A 24,752-nucleotide genomic window follows, 5' to 3' on the forward strand; every position below is an offset into this window, starting at 1 on the left:
TGCTTTAGACTCATAAATTCAGCCTCTCATCTGTGCCATCAGAAAACATCTGAGGCTCCACAGGAGGGCATTTTATGTAGCACAATGTTAACAGACGGGTTCACAGTTTGTGTGCATGAGTGTATGTATGAGTATATAATTGATGTGCATCGATATTTGTGTGTGGGAGAGAAAGGAAGAGTAATCTCAGCAGCTGCTAGTGGCTAGGTAAGAAGAGATGGTTGATGTACACTGGTGTCTGGGGATCAGCTGCGGTGGTGCGTCTCCTCCGGCCCTGACAGCCCTGCTATGCTGCACTGCATTCAGTTCCTCTGATTTATGAAGGTGTGCTTCTCCATACCCTCAACCTTCTCCCTGGAGTGGCCCCTTTTCCCCACCCGAAGGCGAATGGGGACAGGCCAGCCTTAACAAATGTGTGGACACCCTGCCGTGTGGCCTGACATTAGAGATTGATTTGCAGCCCCCTGTGCTTGCACTAGGACAGTGACACCTGCCAGGGGAAGTTGCTTGCTGCTCTTGTTTGCCCCTTGAACGGTAAGGATGTGACATGACCCTGCTCAGAGACACTAATCTTTTCCAGGGATATTTCATTTGCAGGGATCCTTTAGGCCTGTGCTTCTCATGAGACCTGCATGTTTACAACTTCATTAAAGACAAAGTCATAAAGTGTCATTGCCACCCATAAAGTGCCATTACCACATTCTTCCATGTGGATGTATTTCTCTGGTCCTTTTTGTGAATACAGAGAGCGGGCTGAGTGTTGATAATCATCTCACATCTGAGATAGGGATTTAAATACCCTCTGTTCTGAAATAGAACTGTTTCAGGTGAGAAAACAGTGATAAGGTACAGTTGCAATCAAAATTATTCAACCCCCATTGCAAATCATGTTTATTGTCAAAATTTACAGACTTTCAGCTGTTTGCAATGAACAAATCAAACAAAAGGAATTGAAATAGTTCAACACAACGAATTCTTCAAGTGGTTTGACCAAATTCAGCTGTAAATGCAATTTATAATGACTTCTCCATTCTCAAAATTATTCAACCCCCTGAATAAAATCCTTCACAACAGCACAAATATGCAAAACAGGTGTTGTCTCAAGCACACCTGATGCAACTAGTTCATTAGTTGCACCAGGTGTGCTTGAGCTGGAACACATGAAATACCTGAACTGGCTAGGGGTTTGTTGAGTGTACACTACCTGGACGGGGCAGAAAAAGGAAACTATCAACGGCTGCAACCAGATTTCTGAGAAGGCAGGTTGTGAAAAACCCTTGAGTGACTAAGGTTTCAGTGAGTACAGTAAGGCGCATACTAAACACAGAAGGTTTCCCTGCCAGAACTCCAAGATGTACGCCACTACTGACCCAAAAGCACAAGAAAAGTCGGCTCAAGATCATATAAATAAGCCACAGAAGTTTTGGGATTCTGTTCTGTGGAGCAATGAAAAAAAAATGGTAATTTTCAGCGCGATGGATCAGCGGTATGTCTGGAGGAAGAAGAATGAAGAAAGAACACTATGTCCACAGTCTAGCATGGTGGTGGATCAGTGATGTTCTGAGGCTGCTTTGCGTCCTCTGGCACTGGAAACCTGCAGCGTGTGGAAGGCAAGATGGATTCATTGAAGTATCAGGAAATCCTAGGAGAAAACGTCATGATGTCGGTGAGGAAGCTGAAACTTGGGCATAATTGGACCTTCCAACAGGACAATGATCCCAAGCATACCTCAAATTCCATAAAGGCTTGGTTGCAGAAGAAGTCCTGGAAGACTGGAAGGTGCTCTACAAAGTACTAAAGATGTTTGCAATTAAGGGGTTGAATAGTTTTGAGACTGGAGAAATCATTTAAGTTGCATTTTCAGTTGAATTTGGGGAAACCACTTGAAATTCTGAAACCACTTCAGAAAACTCTGCAGATTTTTGCATTCCCTTATGGGGCATGACTTTATTTCAATTGATAAAGTTGACAAGTAGGGATTGAACTGTGTAAACAAATATGTTTGGGAGATACCCCTCAGATGTCACTGTGGATGATTTCTGGCAACCAGCTAAAAGAGAAAAAAAATGGGGGTTTGACCAAAATAGGTTTTTCTGTCTGCCTATAAATGTCTGAAACCTTGTTAGCTAAGTGTGATTTCCTCACATAGTGAAAGTCAGGCTTCAATCAACTTTTGGGATAGTTTTGTGCCATAGCCAAATGGACATATGCCTAATCAATTCAGTTTATAATCAAACACTGTCATGTGCTATTCTTTATTTTAATTCTGACAAGTTAGTTCCTGTTATCAGTAGTTCTTGTTAGAAAAGTTAGTTCCTGTTATTACTTACATTAGTAAGAAGTGTAAACTTCCCTGTTATGAAGACTTTCCTTTACTGGGAATCTGGAAAACTGCTGAAACTGTTACAAAGCACTTAAAATGACTACTTCCTTAAATGTTAAATAAATGTCTCCTAACAAAAAATGAATTAATAAATAAAAACTTCACCATATCAACAATTATACATTTTTCTTTGTTAAGCATGTTTTTTTTTAAATTATTATTTGTTTATTATTAGTCTTAGATTATGTGGACTATCATTCCTGTTAAAGCTGGAACTACTGTCCAAGCCATGCTGTTATATGAAACTTGTATTCATATATTATTTTATTATATTCAAGAATTCAACCATGTTGGGGAATAAAATGCTTTACTTGTGGTTTAGATACATGCAAATGGTAAATTCTTCAGGAAAACCTGCAATTGTGAGAATTATATTATATAGTATGGTAGATAATGTCAAAATTTGACCACGTGAAAGGTTTTCCTAGACCTTCACACATATAATGGAAATTTTATTTCATGTCTTCTGCTATGTATTAATCAAAGTCAAAATGTATACTGTATACACTTTGTAAAGTGCATATTGGTATTTATATGTATGAGTGTAAAGTCTATGTATACTGTACATGTACATATACAGTCCATGTATGCTGTAACTTGTACTCTGCATTGTCTACATACTATGTGTGAGTATTGGTATGTTCTTCACGTTTGTGTATTTGGCGGTTATGATATTATTATGAAGTGTGAATAGATGACTGTGGAGATGTTGATGATAGGGGAAGTGGGCCATCCTCAGAGAGGGCTCAGTGTTGTTGCTGTGGAGTATTCCAGCTGACCTATTTCAGCACTCCTAAAAGGAGGACACTTCCAACTCACTAGCCTTGTTCATTCAAGCAAGGCTTTGTTCATGGTGCTCTTTCCTCTACCTACCACACACACACACACACACGCACACACGCACACACACACTTATGTGTAATGAATATTCAGTTATAAAAGGTGTGGAGGTGAGTGAGGCATAATAAATTTGAATAATTACTGTCCTGTTGCATTTCCAGCCATTCTTCATCATTCTTCTTTTCCTTTTCACATCAGAGATCTGGAGGTTGAGCAATCGAGACAGGGCAGATTTTGAAAAATCATCTGCCTGAATTATGTTCATCTTCATTGTCGTATTGGGCATATGGTGCAACTCCCATTGCTGTTGGCAGTCATTGTTGGCACATAGGGACACAATAGATTGACAGACAGTAATTCACAGGCTTATAGATCCCTCCCCAATACATGGCTTGGTTATCTTGCTTTCATTTGGCATGGAAGCAACACAATAGCTTGAAGCAGGTTATTTGGATTCAAATAGGAAGTTTTATGGCTGGTGTTTGCCTACTGCTTCTGTGTGAAAATAATTCCTCTGTTATCAGTCACCACCATGTCTGACAGTCGACGTACATTAAAAGTGACCAGCACAATCCCTGAACCCTTGGCTGACCCTGTTCTGCCTTTGTCTGTGGGAGAGATTTATCAGTAGCAGCGGATTCCGTGTGGTCCAGGGTCTCCGGAGGAATGGTGGGCCATGAGTGGCACAGAAAGGGGTGGCCATAAACCTGCCACAATGGGGGATTAGGTGGTGGCCAAAGCAGGACTCCTATTGTGGTGCCTTCTGTCTGAGAGCTGTACATTCTTTACAATAGAGCCAAGAAGGAGGACCAAAACCCAGGCAGGGAGAAACACATTCCAAAAGGCTTTGAAAACTATGCTAATAGGCTTAGTTGTTACAAAGCTATTTCCCTCTTTCTTTGGCTCCCACTCCTCATCTGCTCAATTTGCTGCAGGCATCATGGTGGCTTATTGAGACATGTCAGGGGATTTCAGTGAAATGGTGTCCTAAAATTACCGACTGACCCAGTCACATCCAGCAGCTTGGGGAAAATTATGTGGAAAAGGTTGCAGAACTCTATTTAGCTCTCTCCTGTCACACATCTTTGTGTGTGTATATGTGTGCAAATTTGTTCAGGGACATGCCCTCAAGTTTAAACAAAATGACAATCATACTTCAGATACAGTGGATATAAAAAGTCTACACACCCCTGTTAAAATGGCAAGTTTTTATGAAATAAATTAAAGCAAGATATATCATGTCAGAACTTTTTCCACCCTCAATGTGAAATTACAACACATAAAAATTAATTGACAATCAGTAACCTTGTTGCATAAGTGTGCACACCCTTTTATAATTGTGGATGTGGCTGTGTTCAGAATGAACCAATCACATTCAATCTCATGTTCAGAAGTAATTATCATATGGCTGTCATCAATGAAACGATACTGTTTAACCATAAAGATCAGTCGTTTCTGTAGAATCTTCTTGACATCTTCTTGGTTTCACCCGGCTGCTGAAGCCATGATCTGCAGAGTTGGCAAAGCCTGTACAGGGTCTCACCGTTAAAAGAAAGTAGTGGGGTATAAATGAATTTCCAAAATATTAAATAAATCATGGAACACCATGAAGGCCATCATCATTACCAAGACATTACCAAGAACAGGACATCCCTCCAAAATTTACAAAAGGACAAGACAAAAACCTACCAGGGAGGCTGCCAAGAGACCTACAGCAACACTGAAGGAGCTGCAGGTATATCTGACAAGTACTGATTACTCTCTGCATGTGACAACAATCTCTCCTATTCTTCACATGTCTGGGGTATTGGGTAGGGTGGCTAGATGGAAGCCCTTTCTCACAAAAACATCCAAGCCCAAATAAATTGCCCCAAAACCATGTGCCAAAATGTGAACAATTCCAAATGGTATGTTTGGTGCAAAAAAAGCACATGAACAAAATAACACCATACCTATGATAAAGCATGCTGGTGGCAGCATCATGCTTTATGTCTGCTTTTCTTCAGACAGAACTGGGGCTTTTATTAAGGTGGAGGGAATCATGAATATCTACAAATACCAACCGATTTTCTAGTAAAGTGAAGATGAAAAGAAATTTCACATTTCATGACAATGACCCAAAGCATACATCCAAATCAACAGAGGAATCGCTTAAACAAAAAGAAGATCAATGTTTCTGAATGATCTAGCCAGAGCCCAGACCTGAATCCAACTAAAAATCCATAGGGTGACCTGAAGCACACTGTGCACATTATATACCCTTAAAATTGGATGGATCTAGGATGTTTTTGCTAGAAAGAGTGGGAAAATATTGCCAAGTCCAGATGTGCCACGCTGATAGACTCTTACCCAAAAGACTGAGTGGTGTAATAAAATTAAAGGGTGTTTCTGATTGTTTTTATGTTATTTGTATACTTTAGAATTTCACATTAAATGTGGGAAAAGATCTGACATGATTTATCTTAGTGTAATTCTTTTACTTATCTTAGTGTCATATTTTTACTTCACAAAAAACTGCCATTTTAATAGGGGTGTGAGTTTTACACCCTTAGTGATAGACTTCTTAATTCCATCCTAATTTTAGATTATACACCAGGTTGTCATATTGGTGTGATTTTTTCTTCATGTCTAACTAATGAGTTATGAAGAAGCATGTGTATTTTGTAGAAAAGCATTCTTTTGAGTGTTTTGAGCAACAAGACATAACTTCATTCAATTTTAAATCAGCAAATTGAACACTTCACTTTATGAACAAATGACCACGACGTATTTAATCAGTGAAAGATGTCTGAATCAAACAGGACATTCATGGACCTTAAGTACAGGCAGTGGCACAGAACCCAAAAACGTCTTAGTAACTGTGGGCTTTGCTCACCTATTACCTAAGAAATTTGAGCAGTTAAAGTCCACTGGGGAATTTCTATAGCAAATACAGTACACTGCACTGTAAAACTGAACAGGCATTGCACCAGCACTTTTTCACCCTCTCCTGAGGATAAACAATGCACAGCCTGTATGTATGCATGAACACACTCCGCATATTTACTAATTAGAATATGATGACTTGATTCTGATGTATTTTCTGTTGAAATCACAGTTTTGTATTACATGTGTATGACACATTAACTATCTGTATGGTGTCAGTGTGTATATCTATCTGCATAGGTGTGTATGTGTGTGTCTTTCCTTCGGCAAGGCCAGTGGCTGCTGTTCCAGGGGAAAAGCTGCCTAACAGAGATGTCACCAGGAAAGATGTAAGAATGAGACACATGGAGAGAGAGAGAGACAGAGAGAGAGAGAGAGAACATGGCTTGACAGTATTCAGGTGTTTGAAATGAAATATTGCTTTTAATGAGGTCGTACCGTTCCACCTTTCTCCTCAGACGTTATGTCGCTTCTCCTTTTGTCTTGAAAACTGTTTGCTTGGCCTGTAAATATAAAAATTTTTTAGATCGTCCAGAGCACTTTCCCGTACTGGCTTACTCTAATGTCTCTACATTGATGCCTTTACTGAATATTGATACGTGCACATGCACAATATTATGACTCACATTGTCAGATTTAAGATATGGCTACAATTAATTTGTGAGTCTTTTTAAATGTAAATTAATCGAGAAACATAGTCATTGCTGTGCGACAGTTGTGTTAAAATCGTGTTGCTGTAGCTCATTGTACATGGAGTGGCTGCATAGTTCGTTTGTAGTGACAGAGAGCATTTGTAAGATAACACAGAGCAGAGTTTTAAGCTCATCAGTACCAGTGCCTGCATCCCACTGATGCTTTAATGGAAGATCAAAATGTTTATTGCTGCACTTGATGCAGTGTATTCACCACAGCCGAAGCTAATCAAAATGAAACACTCTGAAACATATTATGCGAATACTGTGCCAAGCACTGAATGAGGAAGCTGTTGAACAGACGTTTTCTGTGGTGCCTCTTCAGTCCCAGATTGGTGTTTGTGCTGGTAACTATAAGGTAATGGTACTAGAGTAGAGGCTTATTCATTTCCAAATGGCCTCAAAGAGTCTCTTCACATTTGGAGCTTCACTTTAGAAAATTGGCACTGTGTTCTGGACCGCCTAATTAAGCAATCTGATCCTGGTCTGATTTGAATGAGAAAGGGGTCTGATGAGCAGCTTGGGGAAGGTGTGGGCATGGGAGCGGCATTGTAGCTCACAAGAGAAAGAAGGAAGAAAACACATGTTTGAAGGTGTAAACAGTCCCTGAAGCATGGTGCAAATTACTATGCTAATATCCATCGCAAATGCAGTGGGTATGGATGTCTCACTCTGGATCTGCTGCTTCTGGGTCTAAGTGCTATTTCTTTCGCTGAGGAATGGGCTTTGCTCAGAACATCTGATCAGATCTTGATAAGAGTTAGAGAGGAGAGGTAAGGCGTCCAGGTGGCGTGAAAGTCTGCTTGACCTTGTGGGAAAAAAAGAGAAGGAGAACCACTCTGTGGAACCAGGAAATCATTTGTTTAGTGAATGCGCTAGATGTGGCACTCTTTTGGCAGGGCTGCAGTGGAGCAGAACCGCACCGACCTCTCATTTCACCATGATAGAAAGCTCCACTCTCCCCTCCAACACACTTTCTAATCTGGAAGTGTTCCCTTTTTTTTGCACTGCTCTTGCTGTCAGATTCTATTTTACTGTGTCAGGAGTTTTTTTTTTTTTTTTTTGCTTGCGCAAGAATGTAGCCAATCAGGAATACTGAGTACACTATAATTTAGTAAATTCAAAGATATTGTTTATGCTGCAAGGTGAAAACCTTTCTATCCAAATCGAGCCCTGCTATTGCGGGTGTCCAGCTGATATGGGATGTCATTGGAGTTGTTTACAAGTCAGTGTGTATTGATTCAGGGTGAGGTAGCCTCATTCTCCTATGAGAGTGCTATTGTACAGGCTCCAGGACAAACATAGACTCGCTGACGATCCCTGATCACATTTCAGGCCACTCTCTGTGCTACAGCTGGGCTCTCCTGTGTACAAGCAGTTACAAATGGCCCACTCAGTGGGAGATAGCTCATGTGAGTGCAAGGCTAAGCATTTGGATCTGTGATTTATGTGTGCATGTCTCTGTGTGAATGCATGTGTTTTGTAAGTGGCTGCATTTAGCTGTGGGATTTTATTTTTCATAAGAACTGTAGCTTTTATTTAATCAATGTAAATAAAGTAATACTATCATGTGCATTAGTGGAAGAGAGAAAAAGAGAGAGTTCTGAAATATAATTACTGTATTTACTACTTACAATCACTCATTGGCATGTTTACTAGATATCAAGATATCTGCTTATCTTCCAACAAAGCATGGTACTTTTGGCTTAGTCCCAATATCCCACAAAGACTGAAGTAACTCAAAGCAAATGTGATCTGCACTTAAAATTTGCAAAACAGCATTTTCTGCTAGACAGAGTGGCATGTGATGTCGCTATAACAAATCCAAACCCAGGATTAAAGTAAAACAAAAACATTTTGTGGCTGAATATCAAAAGGCAATAGATTTTGTGACTTTATGTGGAGTACTGGTTAAAAATCAATCAATAAAATTAAATAAAATAAAGCTAAATATCAGTAATAAAAAACATTTCTGTGGATAAAAAAATAAAAGCAAATCTGAAACATTAAACTCTGTAATACAATTGTGATATTGTCTAAATTGTGATATTGCCCACCGGAAAATTACATTTAAAAGGAGAAAGAAAGTCTTAGAGAATACACTATCTGAGGATTGCGGTCTTATACTGTCCACCAGAAAAACTGTAACCAGAGGCATTATCAGGTCAACTGCATTTGACTAATCAATGATCTGCAATATTTTTATCTACAGTTATATGTCCCAAATAAGCTTGCCTGATACCTGGACAAATATGGGTCGGGAAATCAGATGGGCTTGTGGTACAGCTCATGTAAGAGTGGAAACAATTAAATACAACATGACAGTTAATTTACCAGGCACTGTCACACTGTCTGGCAGAAAAGCACTAAAAGACAATGAGTTAGTTCTCTAAAATAGAACCCAGCAGACACTGATCACAGTTAGAGGTCTTTTGGGCAGAGACTTTAGGAGAGCTGAGCTCCGTCCTGTGTGTGTGGAGTTTGCATGTTCTCCCTGTGCTGCAGGGGTTTCCTCCGGGTACTCTGGTTTCCTCCACCAGTCCAAAGACATGCATGGTAGGCTGATTGGCATGTCCAAAGTGTCTCTAGTGTATAAATGGCTGTGAATGTGTATGTGATTGTGCCCTGCGATGGATTGGCATCCCATCCAGGGTGTACCCTGCCTTGTGCCCCATGCTCCCTGGGATAGGCTCCAGGTTCCCCGTGACCCTGAAGGATAAGCGGTATAGAAGAGCCCTGGAAGTGTTCAGGCTGGTTGTGATGCGATTAAGACCAAAGATGAAACCCATGTGTGTGCTATAATTAGTCTTTAATTTAATATTTTGCATAATGTACTAGAATGCAGTCAGGCATAGCATGGCATCTACAAATTTGCACTTTAATGGTATATGGTTTTATGTTTTCTGCAGATTGCAGGAACAAAAGAATGTTCCTCCTCCTCCTTTACAGTGAAGGAGACAATCACTCAACACTTTAATTATAGATGAAGGTATATTGTGACTGGAATTGATTGATCAAGCGAATGTCTAGATTTTTCATTTTCCTGCCTGTGAAGCAGAAACAGCCTTCCAGGAAATGTCTCTTTTTGAATAACCACAGCAGACACTTGCAATGTGTGAGTGGCACTTGAAGTGGGGATTCTGACCTGGCCTTTGTTCGCCAGTCCCCAGGGAAGGAACATCTACAGCCCTCTACTGAGACAGATTCGGTTTCACAGGCAATTAGTCTGAACAGGAGCTGCTGAATGAATGCATTTGTTCCCCATACCCTTCCACGCGTTGTGAGCTACTGTAAGGGTGTAACAGTAAACGAATCCAGCCAGCACTTTCTGTGACGCCGTATTGATTGATGTGGAGCTGTTGACTAGCTCAAGTTCTCTCTGTCACATCCACAGCTCATGTGATTTTATTGCAAGGTTTTATTTATCATGCTCATTCTGTACAAGTAAATGTGCAGTGTACAGAAATTCGTTTCAACCCCCAGTTGAAATCCATGTAGACACCATATATAATAATCAGACATACATATATAATAGATATAACCCAATTATGTGTATGACTGAACAGAGTATATACTCTATGATACACTGTAAACAATGTCTTTAAAATATGCTGCATATTTACAGACCCTTCACCATTAAACCCTACATAACAAAGATGGGCAAAATAATATCATCTGTCATATCCTAATTAAGCACCACTCCTCAGAGAGTGCCTGTGTGTCCAGATGAAGACTGAGTGTGTATGTAAAGTGTGCTGAAAAAGCCCTGGATGAGAAATCACCTCTGTGACTCTCCAAAGTTACCCCCCTTCCCAGCCTGTTAGACTGGAAGCCAGCTCCAGTGTCTCTTCACAGCACATGTGCAATCAATAATAGCACCTCTTTCTCTCTCTCCCTCTCTCACACACACATTTGTGCACATATTTCTAAGTGAGGTGGGTTGCTCACTACCAACCAACAAGTGAGGAAGACAGCCTCACTTCTATTACACTACACTCTGCACAGTTAGACAGGGATCGCCTGAACAGCTGAGGACATTGTGACGTAGATGTAGAGGAAGTGAAGGCCAGCCTCTGTTTAATGTCATTCATACCCTATCACTTCACTACATATAAAGGCTGTGAGAGATGAGACGGAGATGTCACCAGGAATGATTACCTCTCAAGTTTCCATTAAAGAGCTGTCCAGGAAATGCACTACCATGATTGAAGTAAAGCACCAAATTTTTCCCATGACATATGTTTTCAATGGCCTCATAAGTAGAGAGGGTCTCTTGTTTATGTGTCATTGGTATTTTTAGTTATTTGATCACTTTGATCACTTTTCATGTGTACTCTTAGAACACACTCAGGGCTAAGCACTAAATAAATCGAGTCATGTTTGCTATTTTCATCTTGCAGTCAAGTGTCTCCCGGCTATGCAGACTGAGTGCTTATCTCATTTGGGACTCTGTGATTCCCGATTTGCCAAGGAAGTACTGTGTCACATTTGATTTCCCATAACTCGGGCTAATAGGCACCACTGATTTTTTTTGTCATCTGGGGTTTTTACAGTGGCTGTTGTATTCTCCAAGGAGCAGTAGGTTAATGTAAACCTGATTTCTCATATATCACATGGCCTCATGCCTCCCTGATCTGCTCGCACAGCAGGGGTGCTACAGAGAAAAATCACTAGATGCTCAGTAGTGATATAGAACTGTGAGTGCCGGACAATATGTAATAACAGTCACAGATCTGCTAGTGACAATCAAACCCAAGAGAGCCTTGTATTATGTGTTCAAATGATCTTGTACTGCATTCCCTGAGAGATATAATTCAACCACACTGCTGTAAATTCCACAGAAGAGCTATGAAATGCAACTGAGAAAAATCTTCTTGCAGACTCAAAAGTGTTGGGTCGACAACGATATCAAGTGACAAGTATTGAACCTGCAAAAAGAAAGGAGTGGAAGGCAGATGTGTGAGCCCCTGTAATTAGAGGGGTTGTCGTAATTTTTACCCCTTCATTATGTATAATGTAATGGGATTCTCGAGAATAGGAGCAGATGAGCTGCTGAGCACAATTTAATACCAGAGATATTTAAAGAGAGCTTTCTTTTTTTTTCCATTTTCAGAGGTATATTTGCATAATTCATGCAACATCTACTCTACGTGTCACTAAAGGGAGAGAGTAGCAGCACATTTTTAAATATGTTTTATCACCAGGCTTCAGTCTGGCACATGATTCCCCCTTCTTCTTAAAGGAACAAACCCATTCTCATCCTCATTCTCTTCACACACGTTCAGTGTTCACTCTCCATGCTCTGAGTGTTTTGGGTTGGTTTAAGTCAGTCTTTTCAGTGCATCCACTGATGGATAATGTCATGTGAAATCATCCGGTCCATTAAAGGTGGCAGCGTGATAATGAGGTAATGGATGACTTTGTTGGTTAAAATCTTTACGCATTCTAATTTGTCTTCCGCTCATGTTTGTCTTTGACAGCTTGCCGGCCTGGCTTCTATAAGGCTTCGTCTGGGAATATGAAGTGTTCAAAGTGTCCCCCACACAGCTACACCCACAAGGAGGGGGCTGTGCACTGCATCTGTGACAAGAACTACTTCCGTGCGGATGGAGACCCTGTGTCAATGGCCTGTACCCGTATGTATTCATAACTGCACTGTTATCAAGCTCAAACGTAGAGAGGATCATCTTGCACATCATCTTTCTAATGTAGAATCATTTCTCCTGCGTCATGTGATATACAGATAACAGTTACGTACTTCAATTAGAAATGGAAAGTACTTTGTATTTTACATGAGTGTATATAATTGAAAATGAATACTACTCTTGTTAATTTAGAGTACTCTTATTAGTAGTACTCTTACTTTATTTTTTCCATGGACACTTTATTTGAAACCTTCCAAATACATATTGCAAGTACATATCAATCAACATTCAAATATAATGATTAATTTTTTTTTCTCCACAGAATCCAAGTTAATAATATTACTGTGCATTTTAAATCTATTTTATGGACAACATTTAAAACACTGCAGCCTTAATTTCAGCGTCTGTAACTTTTCATATTCTAAATCATATAAATAGTATTGAATTTCTAAGTGTGAGACCATGCTAAAAACATTTACCACATTTTGACATGCACACTTTTTAACACTTTAGTATTCATTTTTCTAACTGACGACTTCTTAATTTAATGTACTGCAATTTTAACACAATACCCACATTTATGTTTTAAACATTTTTTCTGTACTGTTTTCACATCACATCTGATTTTTGTTTTTTTAGAGTTTGTTATTGGATTTATGGATTTATGTAGGTTCAATCTGATTAGGTTTCTGATTTTCCTTATATTAATCCAATTAGACATTGTGTCTCCCAGGCAATGAGTCTCCCAGAGAGCTAGTCCATTCTCTTTTATAGACAAGGCTGCAGATGGTACACAGCATTGACAAACATTCCTACATGTGTCATTCCATTGCACATTAGTCATAAACCACGGCATTGCTTCATAGCTGATTCAGATGTAAAAGTGTTGCTTTCTGTGGCCAAGTGTGAAAATGTATCTCTTATGTGACATCTAAAGCAGTCATGTAATGCTGATAAATGTTGCATATATTTGTGGCATCAAGAGCTGTCCTGACATTTTGTTTTCACCTAAGCACGTAGCGTTAATTTACGTTTTAGACATTAGATGCACTTTTAATTTGAACAAGTCTGTCTTTTAAACTGCGCAGGAGAAACAAGGTTATATGGTGAAAGTACTGAAGTAGCATATTTGAGTTTAATTTCAGTGGTCCCCACCAGAGACATTTATCTGAATATAATCTTCCCTACTCAGATGCAGGGAAGGTACTCAGAGTAGAACAGATTAGCTTTTAGTATGTTTCTGAGAACAGCACAGAAATGAAAGTAAGCCTTTTCCTAATATGATCTGTTTTAAATGTAAAGCTCATTTAGGTGGTTTTCACACTGGGTACATTTGCTGTTGTCCAAATTAGAGTGCAATTGTTGCTGGCGCCCCGCAGCATTGTTCTGGTTTTTAACTCACTATATTTCTTTCGAACCCTGGTGCATTTGCATTCATTTTATAAAGCGCATGGAGAACACAACTTCACTCACTATATATATATATATATATATATATATATATATATATATATATATATATATATATATTTACTTGCCTATTTATTTATTTATTTATATTGATGCTGTTATGCGCAGCAGTGGACCTCTTCTCAACGTTCCCCTGCCACTCATAGTACACGTGTGTTGTGGAAAATAACAATGTCATCATCGGCTAAAACACATGTGCAGGTTACTTTACTTCCTGAGCAAGTGCGGACCCGAGTACAAGTTGCGTTCACATTCATGGGAATCGCAGCACAGTTCCAGCACAGTTTACTCCTCCTACAGGGAGTCTCGGGTTTGGTACCAGGGTGCACTTCTGGGCCCACATGACAGCTTTCACTTTACCAATTTTTCATGCAAACCGTGCTCTATTTTGTACTAAACTGCCAGTGTTAAAGCCCCCTTTAGTATTCTTTAGAGATGTTCAACATTTATTTGCATTTTACATTCTAGTCCATGCTGTAACTACATAGTACAGATTTAGTTATACATCACTGCTGAATATTTTTGTGTAATTTTGTAGACCCCTGCCTGCAAGATCCTGTGTTTATTCATTGTCAGCCATTTCAAAGGTGCACATATTTATGCCTGCTTTTAGTATATAAAAATAGATCTGTTTATTTCTACCCGTCTCCTTTTTATGAGCCCATAAAACTTGCATTTTCAATAGCATAAATCCTCAACGTGAGGAAAAGTACTGCAGTAGAAAGGAGCGGATGTTACATATTTGGTACATTAATCAATAGCATGTAAACCATTTACCTCTCAGCACCACACAAACAGCCCTCATATGTCACACTCTCAAAGTCATGGGCCCAGAATGTGTGGTGGCTCTGCGTTGTGGTAGCACTGCTAATTTAAGCTTATAGTGGCCCTGAATGCCACATTCACACCTCAGTGAGCATGGAGCTGAGCTGCTTGTCAGAAGGGGTGTGTGTGTGTGTGTGTGTGTGTGTATCTGTGTGTGTGTGTGTGTGTAATGGATGGCTTACTCCGGCACACCTCACATGCTCCTGCTGGCAGGCCAGGCAGTCTGTTAACGTTAAATGGCACACTGTGATTTCTATTATACGTCCAGATCAAAAGATGCTGTGCTCTGGCAAAGATGTTAACCCGCAACAGAATTCCACATTTCCCCTGACCTGTAGGCAGACAAGATTGTTTATGTCTGTGGTTTGTATCGACTCTATGTCTTTCTTATCCTTATGAAATTGAAAAGAATTATATTTTATTTCTCTTCATTAGAAAGGAAGTTTAAAGTAATTTTGCAGTGCTCTGTTGAAAAAAGAAATCCGTTTTGTTTCAAGAATGTTAAGTAATAGGTCCTGGGTAAATTATAAAGAAAGCCATTTTAATGATGTAATTATATGCATCATCTTTGCAGTGCATCTCATAATCTATCTTAAATGCTGACTTATGGCAGCATTAAAATGGATAAGACTTACATAATCCTGAAGTATATTTGTGTGTGGGAGGGCCACATTGTGCAGTGAGTCTTTCCTTAATGCAAGGTTGAATCCTTCCCTCATTCTTTATCTTTAAGGAGATTTTAGGAGATCTTAGTCAGAGTTAAGTAGACAGCACTTGGTACAACAATGCTCTCTGTAAATTCTTCATGTCAAATCAAATGACCAAACGCTAGTTTTTATCTTGAAACATAATCCCCTCTTAACCCTCCACACTACTTACAACATCTTCAGAGCAGAGCCAGGAGCAATTTAAGTTTGTTTGAGGTCTGGACAGATTCGGTGTCTTGCTCCATTCCTTATCCTCAGATTTCATTTCAAAATTGCTCTTGTGATCATATGGAAAGAGCGGTGAGTCCCAGTCAAATGTCTACCTGTTTTTTTGTAAGTCTGCTTTTGCAATCAGATGAAATCGGACTGCCTGCACTCCCACTTCCTTTAAAATTAACACTGCAGTCTTTTTCATACATACCCCAAAAATGTGAAGTAATGCCATAATTTTAAAAGACCTAACAAAAAGATATGCAGTTCTAAATTCCTTTATTATATAGCCTTAGACACGAAGAACAACATCTCATGTTCAAAACTGCATATTGCACAGGCTGAGTTCAAAACTCATAAGATGTCAGGACAGCCTTAAATTCTTTGCCGGATAGTATCGTGCCCACATGCCTGCTTTCTTTTTTATTAGGTCCCCCCTCTGCTCCTCGGAATGTGATCTCAGTCATCAACGAGACGTCAGTGATCCTGGACTGGAGTTGGCCAGAAGACACAGGTGGCAGGAAGGACTTGATTTTTAAAGTAGTGTGTAAGCGTTGTTTGGCTGGGTCTAAACAATGCGAGCCATGCAGAGGGGCTGTGCGTTTCCTGCCCCGTGCTTCAGGCCTCCTGAACACCACAGTGACTGTGGCTGACTTGCTGGCACACACTAACTATACCTTTGAGATTGAGGCAGAGAATGGAGTTTCCTCTCTGGCACCTGCCATGCGCCAGCATGCCAGCGTCACTATAACTACCAACCAAGCAGGTGAGGCTGTCTTTACATCACCTCTTACTGTGCTCAAAAAAAGTCAGAGGATTTACAGTAGTTGACTTGTCAAATGGTAACAAACAAGTTTAGTGTTATTTAAAAGCATTTATCAAAGCAATTGTGCCATACACTTACACTGTGGCAAACGTCAGCAAACAACAATGTTAAAGCAGCAACTGTGTGTTCTGTGCCACTATGCTGCCACATAAAATGTTGTATTTTTTACTTTAGCAATGAAAAAAGTTAACAAGAAAGTTAAGACTAATACAACATTCAACATAATTTACATGGAATAGATTTTCCTTTAGATTTCTTCGAGTAACAAAGTCTTTGGGGTAAAAGTACAGATAGCCTTTCACACATGGACATAATGTTGCTTCATTCGGTTTTAATGGCATCCCACAGGTGATAGGCTGCCATTAAGCTGTGTTAGGTGCATTTAGATCAAGTGTGTCCTAGCTTATAATAAAAACACTTTTGTATAAGTTAAAATAACCTTGGAAGAATGTTTCGTCCCAGAATGTATTCATAAAGGGGATCGATAAAGACAATTCAATTTCCTGGCAGCGATGTGCAACAAAGCTCACAATTCCATTTGGAGAGAAGAAAACATGCATTTAATATCTCAGCAAGCTTGTTTTTGATCCTCCCATTCCTGAAACTTCTTGTGCTATCAGAGCAGTCTGTGCACATATCTGTCTGCAGGTGCTGGCATCCAGTCAGGCAGCATGAAGGTCATGATTCCTCAGGTTACTATAAAGCTGGAACTCAGGGCCATCTGCCTTCCATTCCACTAGGGTTTCCTCTGTAAAGATGAGCAGTTGTGCTCTTGAGCCATATGAGGTCTTGGCTTCTGTCTCTTCTGTCAGTTCTGCTCTAGCTTTAAAGTGATAGGTGCAGAAACTGGTAGATGATTTAGTGCAAGCTTTAGAACTGAGGTTACAGACACTAGAGTTTGGAGCCATAAAACAGTAGGTTGAGGGCTACTGTAGATCAAAGGCTAAGGATTGATAGTTTTGCACCCTTTTACCACAGGGAGTTTAAACCTCTAAACCTTGTAAGAGCACTACAGTCATGGAGAGGAGACTGTAGATATACTTGATATAATACAAAATTTAGTCTTTCCCTTATCAGCTTCTGGTCCATAGATAGAATGATGTTTTTCATAATAATGAGGAAATGCTAGTGGCAGTTGTAAAATGACAAAAACCCTGAGTACTATTATTATTATTGGCCTGATTTTCTATATAACTCAAAGTTTTTGAACAAACATATATGATTAGGTACTCATTTGGCCTTGTGATTCGATGATATTTTCTTGTCAAAGCTGAGTGCATTCTGGTCAGATGCTGTTGTGGTTTCAGCTTTCTTCATGTTATCACAGCTGTGATCTATTAACAGAGTGATTGCCAGACACTGATGCTTTGAGAAAAGTTTTAGGCCTTCAACAAGTAAGGCAGTAAATAAACCTCTGGCCCTTAAATTATTTGATGGAAAATCAAACTTAGGACACTAAGTGTGACCTAAATTGACTTAGATTCCAAAATAGTGTTAGGGGACACAGTCAATTTATTCTATATGTGGATATGTGGAGATTACAAGTTGCAGAGAGCCATGAGGCATTATCTATACTATTATAGATACAATACTTTTAATACTGTGTTTGTGTTTCTACCACAAGTCTAGTTTCACTATGTGTCTCACATTACAAAGCTTTCACAAAAAGATTTTTTTTTCCCATTCTACTGCGACTGCCGTTGCTCTCAAGCACATATAAACTTCTTAGCTGAAGTGTTCTCTCACTTTTTCTTCACTCATCTCAATGTAAACAGTGAATATAAATGCGTATTTAATTTTATCTTTGGGATCTTTTGGAGAGTTCAAAACATGCAAGATCACAACCCCTTTCCCTGCAGCTCTACTCCCTCGACCTTGGACAAACAATGCAGCTACATTTATTGTCTTATAAAATGCAAATGAAAGCAAGAGAGAGAGACGTGTGAATGGCCAGTCCAGTGCTCCCACTCTGCAGCTGCACTCCCTGTCAGAGAGCACATTTACGAGGTCTTACAAGGATGTCAGCACAGACCTTTCCATGTAAACACAGCAAGCATGTGCGGCATAGCCCCAGGGAGACAACACATGCCCTCTGTGTTAGGACAGTGATCTTCTCTTGGCCTACAAAAACTTTAAAATGTTTGTGTTCTGCCATTTTGACAGGGTGTCGTCAGACAAACCACGGCCTCCTGCTCATTCCTGCCAGCACAGGATGTAGAATTTCAACAAACCTGATGACAATAGGAGAACTGGAGCTGAATGTGATGTCCTTTTACCATTATTTAATATTGTTGGACTGCGTTTTATGGGAAGATGACTTTAGCTGGAGCTGTACTAGAAAGGCAGAGGGTGAAGAGTTCTGTCTGTAGAGTGTTGCAAGATTCTTTCCTTAAATCTGCAGGGTCTATTGAGGAGCAGAGAGAATGGAAGACTTCAGTAGAGAAGTCCCAACTATGTCCATATTGAGAGTGTTTACCATTGGACAATTCAAAAGCCATGTGGAGGACATTTGGTGATGTAGTGATCTTCTGATTGTCAATGCCATGCCTACATTTCACAAAGATTATTTAAAATGTTAATTTCTGAAACAATTTTGTAACAAAGTGGTGGAGAAAACCACACCTATAAATTGCTCTGGCCTGTGCATTGGGTTTTAATCCAATTCTGGTTGTTGGCGAGGTGATTCATCTCTGTGTTTTTGTAACTGCATCTTCAGTATACTGCATACATGGGCTACATGGTAGGCGAGTATTTCCCTCTTTAAATTGGTTTGAAGAATATGTGGTGTTTTGTACTCTGGAGTGCCAAACAGAAAGCTCAGAAAGACATACAATAGTCCATACACCATAAATCTGCCTACCATAAACTCCATAAACTGCAGTCACTATAAAACCTCACTAATACCTTATCAGAATTGTGTGTAGGCGTGCAAGGAACAGACTGGGTCCATCTGGATTTGTTAACAGTAAAAAAAAAAAGGGTCCAAATGGGGGAAAATCAAAACTGTGTAATCACAGTCAAGAAAAACCTTGAACATTTCAAAGAACAACATGTTTTTTCCTGTGGTCTAATAAAATTAAAACATGGGCCAGTCAGATGCCTTCATGGCTTCATTGCTGCCTTGCAATTAGAGAGCTGTAAAACTGAAAAGTACATAAGTGAGCCAGTCAGTAGAAGGGAGGGACAGAACTTTGACTTGAATTATGATCACATATTGGGGCCATGTGAAGTACTAAAGCAGAGAAACATATAAGAGATTGATATTAGCCTTTAAAAGAATGAGAGAGCTGAAAATGCTTGCTAGACCTTGCTACAGGAGCCTCATTTATTGTGACAAACCCAGACTAACTGTCACGTAATGAGGTTTAGGATGGAAGCAAGTGCAGGTATGGCAGTTTAATAAAATAACAAGTCCAAGGGATTAGCAGAAATCAATAAATAAATACAGGCAGAGGTCAGGCGATCAAGCAAACGGTCCAAACAAGGCAACGCAAAAAGACGATGTCGAAAACAAGAACAAAGTCAAAACCAGAATAAACAAACAAGTTATCAAGGCTTGGTAACAGCAGAGACTAAATGTAACTGAGCATATACTTTGCAATGGCTGTGTGTGTGTGAGGCCCTGTTTACACTAGTGCGTTATTGATCCTCGTCCACACTGGAGTTTCAGAAACGATGTCCATCCACACTAGATGACCGAATACGTATGTCACATGACCATCCATGCACACTGGGCATGCGCATACAGTTGTAAACAGGAAGTTGGTTGCTAGTCACCGGCAGGCACAACAATGAGCATGATTGCGAGGAAAAGCAAGGATGTCTTTTTTACACATTGGGTTTATTACTTTCTATTCATTCTATTTTTATTGTCATGTTTGTTCTTTATAAATATGGATAATCAAGGCTAGTGTGTACTTAATCAAACTCGATACAAATTAAAATAATTCACTTTATTTGTAACATTAGTACACTGGTGCATTGCAGTGAAAACATAAACGACACATCAAGGTAAAAACAGATGCATAGGTCACACAAGCAGTCATAGACTCGTTATGAAATAAAACAATAAGGAATATTGTTTCTTTTTAATGTAGGCTGTTTTTTGCTGCTCTTAATGTGGGCTGCTCAAATGGCTTATGGGTCAAGAAACCTTGTCACCACGAGTCTCACTTGTTTCCCCTCGGTTTTATTGTCCATTGTCCGCTCTCTTTTGGTCTAACCCAAAACTGGCGGTCCATGTAGGGCTTAAGCCGCTTGAAATGAGATTTGTTGCCGATTGCTCTAATCATAGCTTGCCTCTTGCGCATGTATGCAGCTGCAGTATTCTAAAATACAGAATTTAACTGCACAATGGCCTCTAAGAATGACAACAAAGCCAGCAAAGCTTGCAGTTCAGTCTCCATGTTGTTATGTATATGATCAAGGTAGCATAATGGTCATATGGTAGGGGCTTGACCAATCAAGGAAGGATACGCAATGATCCAGAAGACCCAATCAGGGAGTGAATGTGGGCAGAGCCACGCCTTTGTTTTCAAAAGTCTTCGTTTTGGTCTGTTTACACTGAAACATGAGCCCGGAGTTTTCAAACTAAAACGGGGTCTTTAGCGTTTCCAAAAGTCTCCGTTTTCGAGGGTCGAAAACGCTGGAGTAGTGTAGACGACAGGTGTAACTGTAGCAAAAGTTATGCGTTTTAAAATGAAAATACACTAGTTTAAACAGGGTCTGATAATCTCTTAATTAGTGTGGTGCCATTGATATTGTTTCTGGGAACAGGTGTGTCTGATTAGTTCTCAAGAGAAGGTGATGTGACAGTGTGTAGCTTTGGGAGTTGTAGTGGTTGGCCATGTTTGTAGTTCATGGTGCATTCTGGGAAATGGAGTCACTGATTTGTCATGACATGATACTAATTATGCAAATTATTAACAAATGCATCACTGTCTTTTCCAACTCTGACCCCTACTAAAGAAAACTCAATTAGGTCACCCAAGAATCAATTCACAGCAGTCTTGGATAGTTGAAGCAAAATTGCTGAACTTACTGTGAACTGTGCATGTAATGAAGTCAGAAGCAGAGGAAGAAGCTAATCCTCATCCTCAATCTCCATGTCCCTTTATTTTTTTCTCTCCCTGCAGCTCCATCCCAGGTCACAATCATCAGGAAAGACAGAACATCCCGAAACAGTATCTCACTGTCCTGGCTGGAGCCAGAAAGGCCCAATGGTATTATCTTGGACTACGAGGTCAAGTACTATGAGAAGGTGGGGGCACTTTAATCGCTATTCACTCTGGACATTCAACACTAATAGCATTTAACCTGGGTCTAAATCTTTCTCTATGGCCTTTTTTATGGAGATTAAAGAGGGTATTTTGTTCATTCAACTTCTGAAAGACATATGTACAGAGGCTTAATTTATTAACATGATATACATTCCTGACTGGTGAGTGGGGTGTTTTGATTCAAATTATTCATTCATCTTCATTAAACACTTAATCCTGGGTCTCAATATAAAGAAAAACAATACTGGACAAGTGTCAAATATTATTCAATTTGACTCTCATAAATTCTTTGCACCAGGAGAAGCAGTGATATAAACTTAAGAAAACATAAACTTGTGTGTTAAGCCCATGTGTGCTAGACACCCAAGTTCTCTCATCTTAAAAAATAAAACAAAACTATCATGCTCTCCTGTCATAAGTCAGTTTAGTCAGGCTCTATCCAGGTTTGCTGCAGCTGCTGTGTGATTAATGAAGCGTACAGGGATTTGGCCCTGATTGATTTAATATGCGGAATACCAGGGTGAGCTTTGTTGCCCCACATCATTGTTGCCGCTGAGAGCTTTCTAAGGGTCAGTGTTCTGTGGAGCTCTTTCATGCTGTCAGACACTGTGATATCTTCGACTCCTGCATGAAGTGGGTAATGTGTCCCTCAGGCCGAGCAGATTGCAGGAAGTGGGGCTCCAGCTTTGGCACTTAATTGGACCCTGACATTGTGTGTCTCTCCCAAACTGGCAGGGAATCCGAGGGTGTGAAAAAAGGCCTAGTTTCCAATGGCAATTAGCCAGAATTTTCCCACAGAAAACAACATTTCATAGTCTACTGAGTAAATGGCTTGATTCTATGACCACATAGAAACATTCACATGCATGTAAAATATGCATTAAACACAGACACACAGGCTTCCAAAAATAGATGAATGGGCAAAAACTCTTTGCTTTTGCTATCAAGCTCATGAATGAAGTTAAACACATCTTTATCAAAACCTTACAAACTATTCACTAATACTTGGTTTTGAACAACACTGTCTGTAAGTAGTTAACTTAAGTAGTTATACTCTAATTTAATACAGAATCATGTTTTACAGTCGGTAAATTATATATCCATATTCCATAAAGACAAGATTAGCCTAGTAATAATGCATCATCATTGTTATTAAAGTTATTAATGAACAGTAATAAAGCTGCTTTTTTGCTGTTTCATTTCTGCAAAAATACCAGGCCTTTTTTGTATTAGTTCTGTCGAACTGACTGGCTACAAAAATGTTTAAGTTATACTAATAACAGTTCGATCCACTGGCAAAAAGGAGAGCTGGCGAGGTGTGACTGACTCCTCTGCTTTCTATAGAGGACCTTTGTTAAATGCCTTTCAGCGTGATCAGCCAAACTCCAAATCTCAGCTTATGAAATGCTGCGGGTTGGCCATAATCTCCTTATTTGTAACCAAAGCCATCTCATCTGGGCCTGGTTTCACTGGCACATGTACACTCAGAGGCCCCTGAAATCCATGTCTTGTTTGACCCTGGGTGGCATAGTATCTTCCTTTTACAATCAAATCTATTGTATCTCCTCACTGATTCTGTTAATTACACATGCTACTGAGGCATCGTTTCCAAAAGCGGGGTTTAGTTTGCCCAAATCCTACACAACTGGGTCTGCCATGTGGAAAAGCAAAGGAATACCCCTGGTAGGACTTACAGTGCCCTTGATCTAGGCTGGCAGAGGATAACAGAGTGCCCCTCACCCTTTTAAGAAATACACAAACACACCCACTGAGAGAGAAAAGGGGCCTCCAAATCTGTTCACAGGGCTCCCTGACTCATAGTAACCACAGTAACACCAAGAGGCCATGGCATTAAGCCCACAAAAGAGCCCTGAATTCATTAAGTGAGTTTTCCCGAGAAGAAATGGCATCTATGGGTCTGGTTCAAAACAACAGAATGTTTACACTTTATAATGGTGTATACCGTAAACCATAAATAAACAGTGGTAAATGTCTCCCTAAACAGGATTAAAGATGCCTGCTTATTGAAATAATGCAGCTCCTGAAAAAAACAGCCACGCAATGTTTCTCTAAAAAAATGTTAAAAAATAAAAAAGGGCCCTTCTGCTAAATGCCTATATGGTAAAGCAGTAGGCAGTGATACTTCAAACTATGCTACTGCCATGATTTACTACATTTTTGCATGTGTTGAAACGTGTAAATTTAATTACACCTGGAAATGTGCAAGCTAACTTACTAGCAGGGTCTACAGAGATTTTCACTTGCCTTAATGAATATGCATTTCAGCGCATTTTCCATCTGCAAAATATATGGTGGTGTCTATGCAAATAGATTAATTACCACCCGCTGTGCACTCTTCTAAGCCTGAAAGTCACAATTGGAACAGTAACTGTGTGCATGAATTAGTACTTCCAAAGGGCAGATATTAAATTTTGTGTAAGCACTTTTTAATTTTTTTTTGAAAAAATTAATTACTTTTTTTATTTCTTTATAATTTTTCATAAAATTATATCTATGTATCTTAAAATGAAAAGAAAGTTTCTTGAAATAAAGACATTTCACCACAGCAAAGTTTTTACAAGCGCACTTTCAGTTTAAATATCAACAGCATTTAATTGGGAAAAGATTGTCTTTACATTTTCTCCATGAACAGAATACATACTCTGTCTACTCTTATTTATTTATTTATTTATTTCAGATTAATTTTGTTGTTAAAGTATTCAGTATAAAGTATTTTGTTGTTAACAGCATTCTACCTGATGTGTAATTATGCATATGAGTGACATGTTTCAATTCTCTTGGAGTCATTTTAACATCTGAACTTTCATTGCTAATGAGAATAATTAGTACAAGCAAAATCCTCATTTAAATATTTTCCTCCCCTTATTTTGCACATGATGTCATTTATCTGTTTATAAATGCTCCACAACACACCCACTGACTGCAAACA

The 24,752-nt window shown here is 39.4% G+C and overlaps 1 protein-coding gene across 3 annotated transcripts in view; it reads left to right on the forward strand.

Moving 5' to 3' along the window:
- epha3 (eph receptor A3) overlaps positions 1-24,752 on the forward strand; it is an 85,243-nt gene that overhangs the window by 33,088 nt on the left and 27,403 nt on the right. For all 3 annotated transcript variants that reach the window (XM_017470448.3, XM_017470446.3, XM_017470447.3), the window contains exons 4-6: positions 12,321-12,476; positions 16,128-16,463; positions 21,659-21,783. In XM_017470448.3, the coding sequence (XP_017325937.1) occupies positions 12,321-12,476; positions 16,128-16,463; positions 21,659-21,783 (617 nt within the window). The remainder of the gene's footprint in view (positions 1-12,320; positions 12,477-16,127; positions 16,464-21,658; positions 21,784-24,752) is intronic.

This window comes from Ictalurus punctatus, chromosome 6 (genome assembly GCF_001660625.3).
Source record: "Ictalurus punctatus breed USDA103 chromosome 6, Coco_2.0, whole genome shotgun sequence".
Classification (NCBI taxonomy): domain Eukaryota; kingdom Metazoa; phylum Chordata; class Actinopteri; order Siluriformes; family Ictaluridae; genus Ictalurus; species Ictalurus punctatus.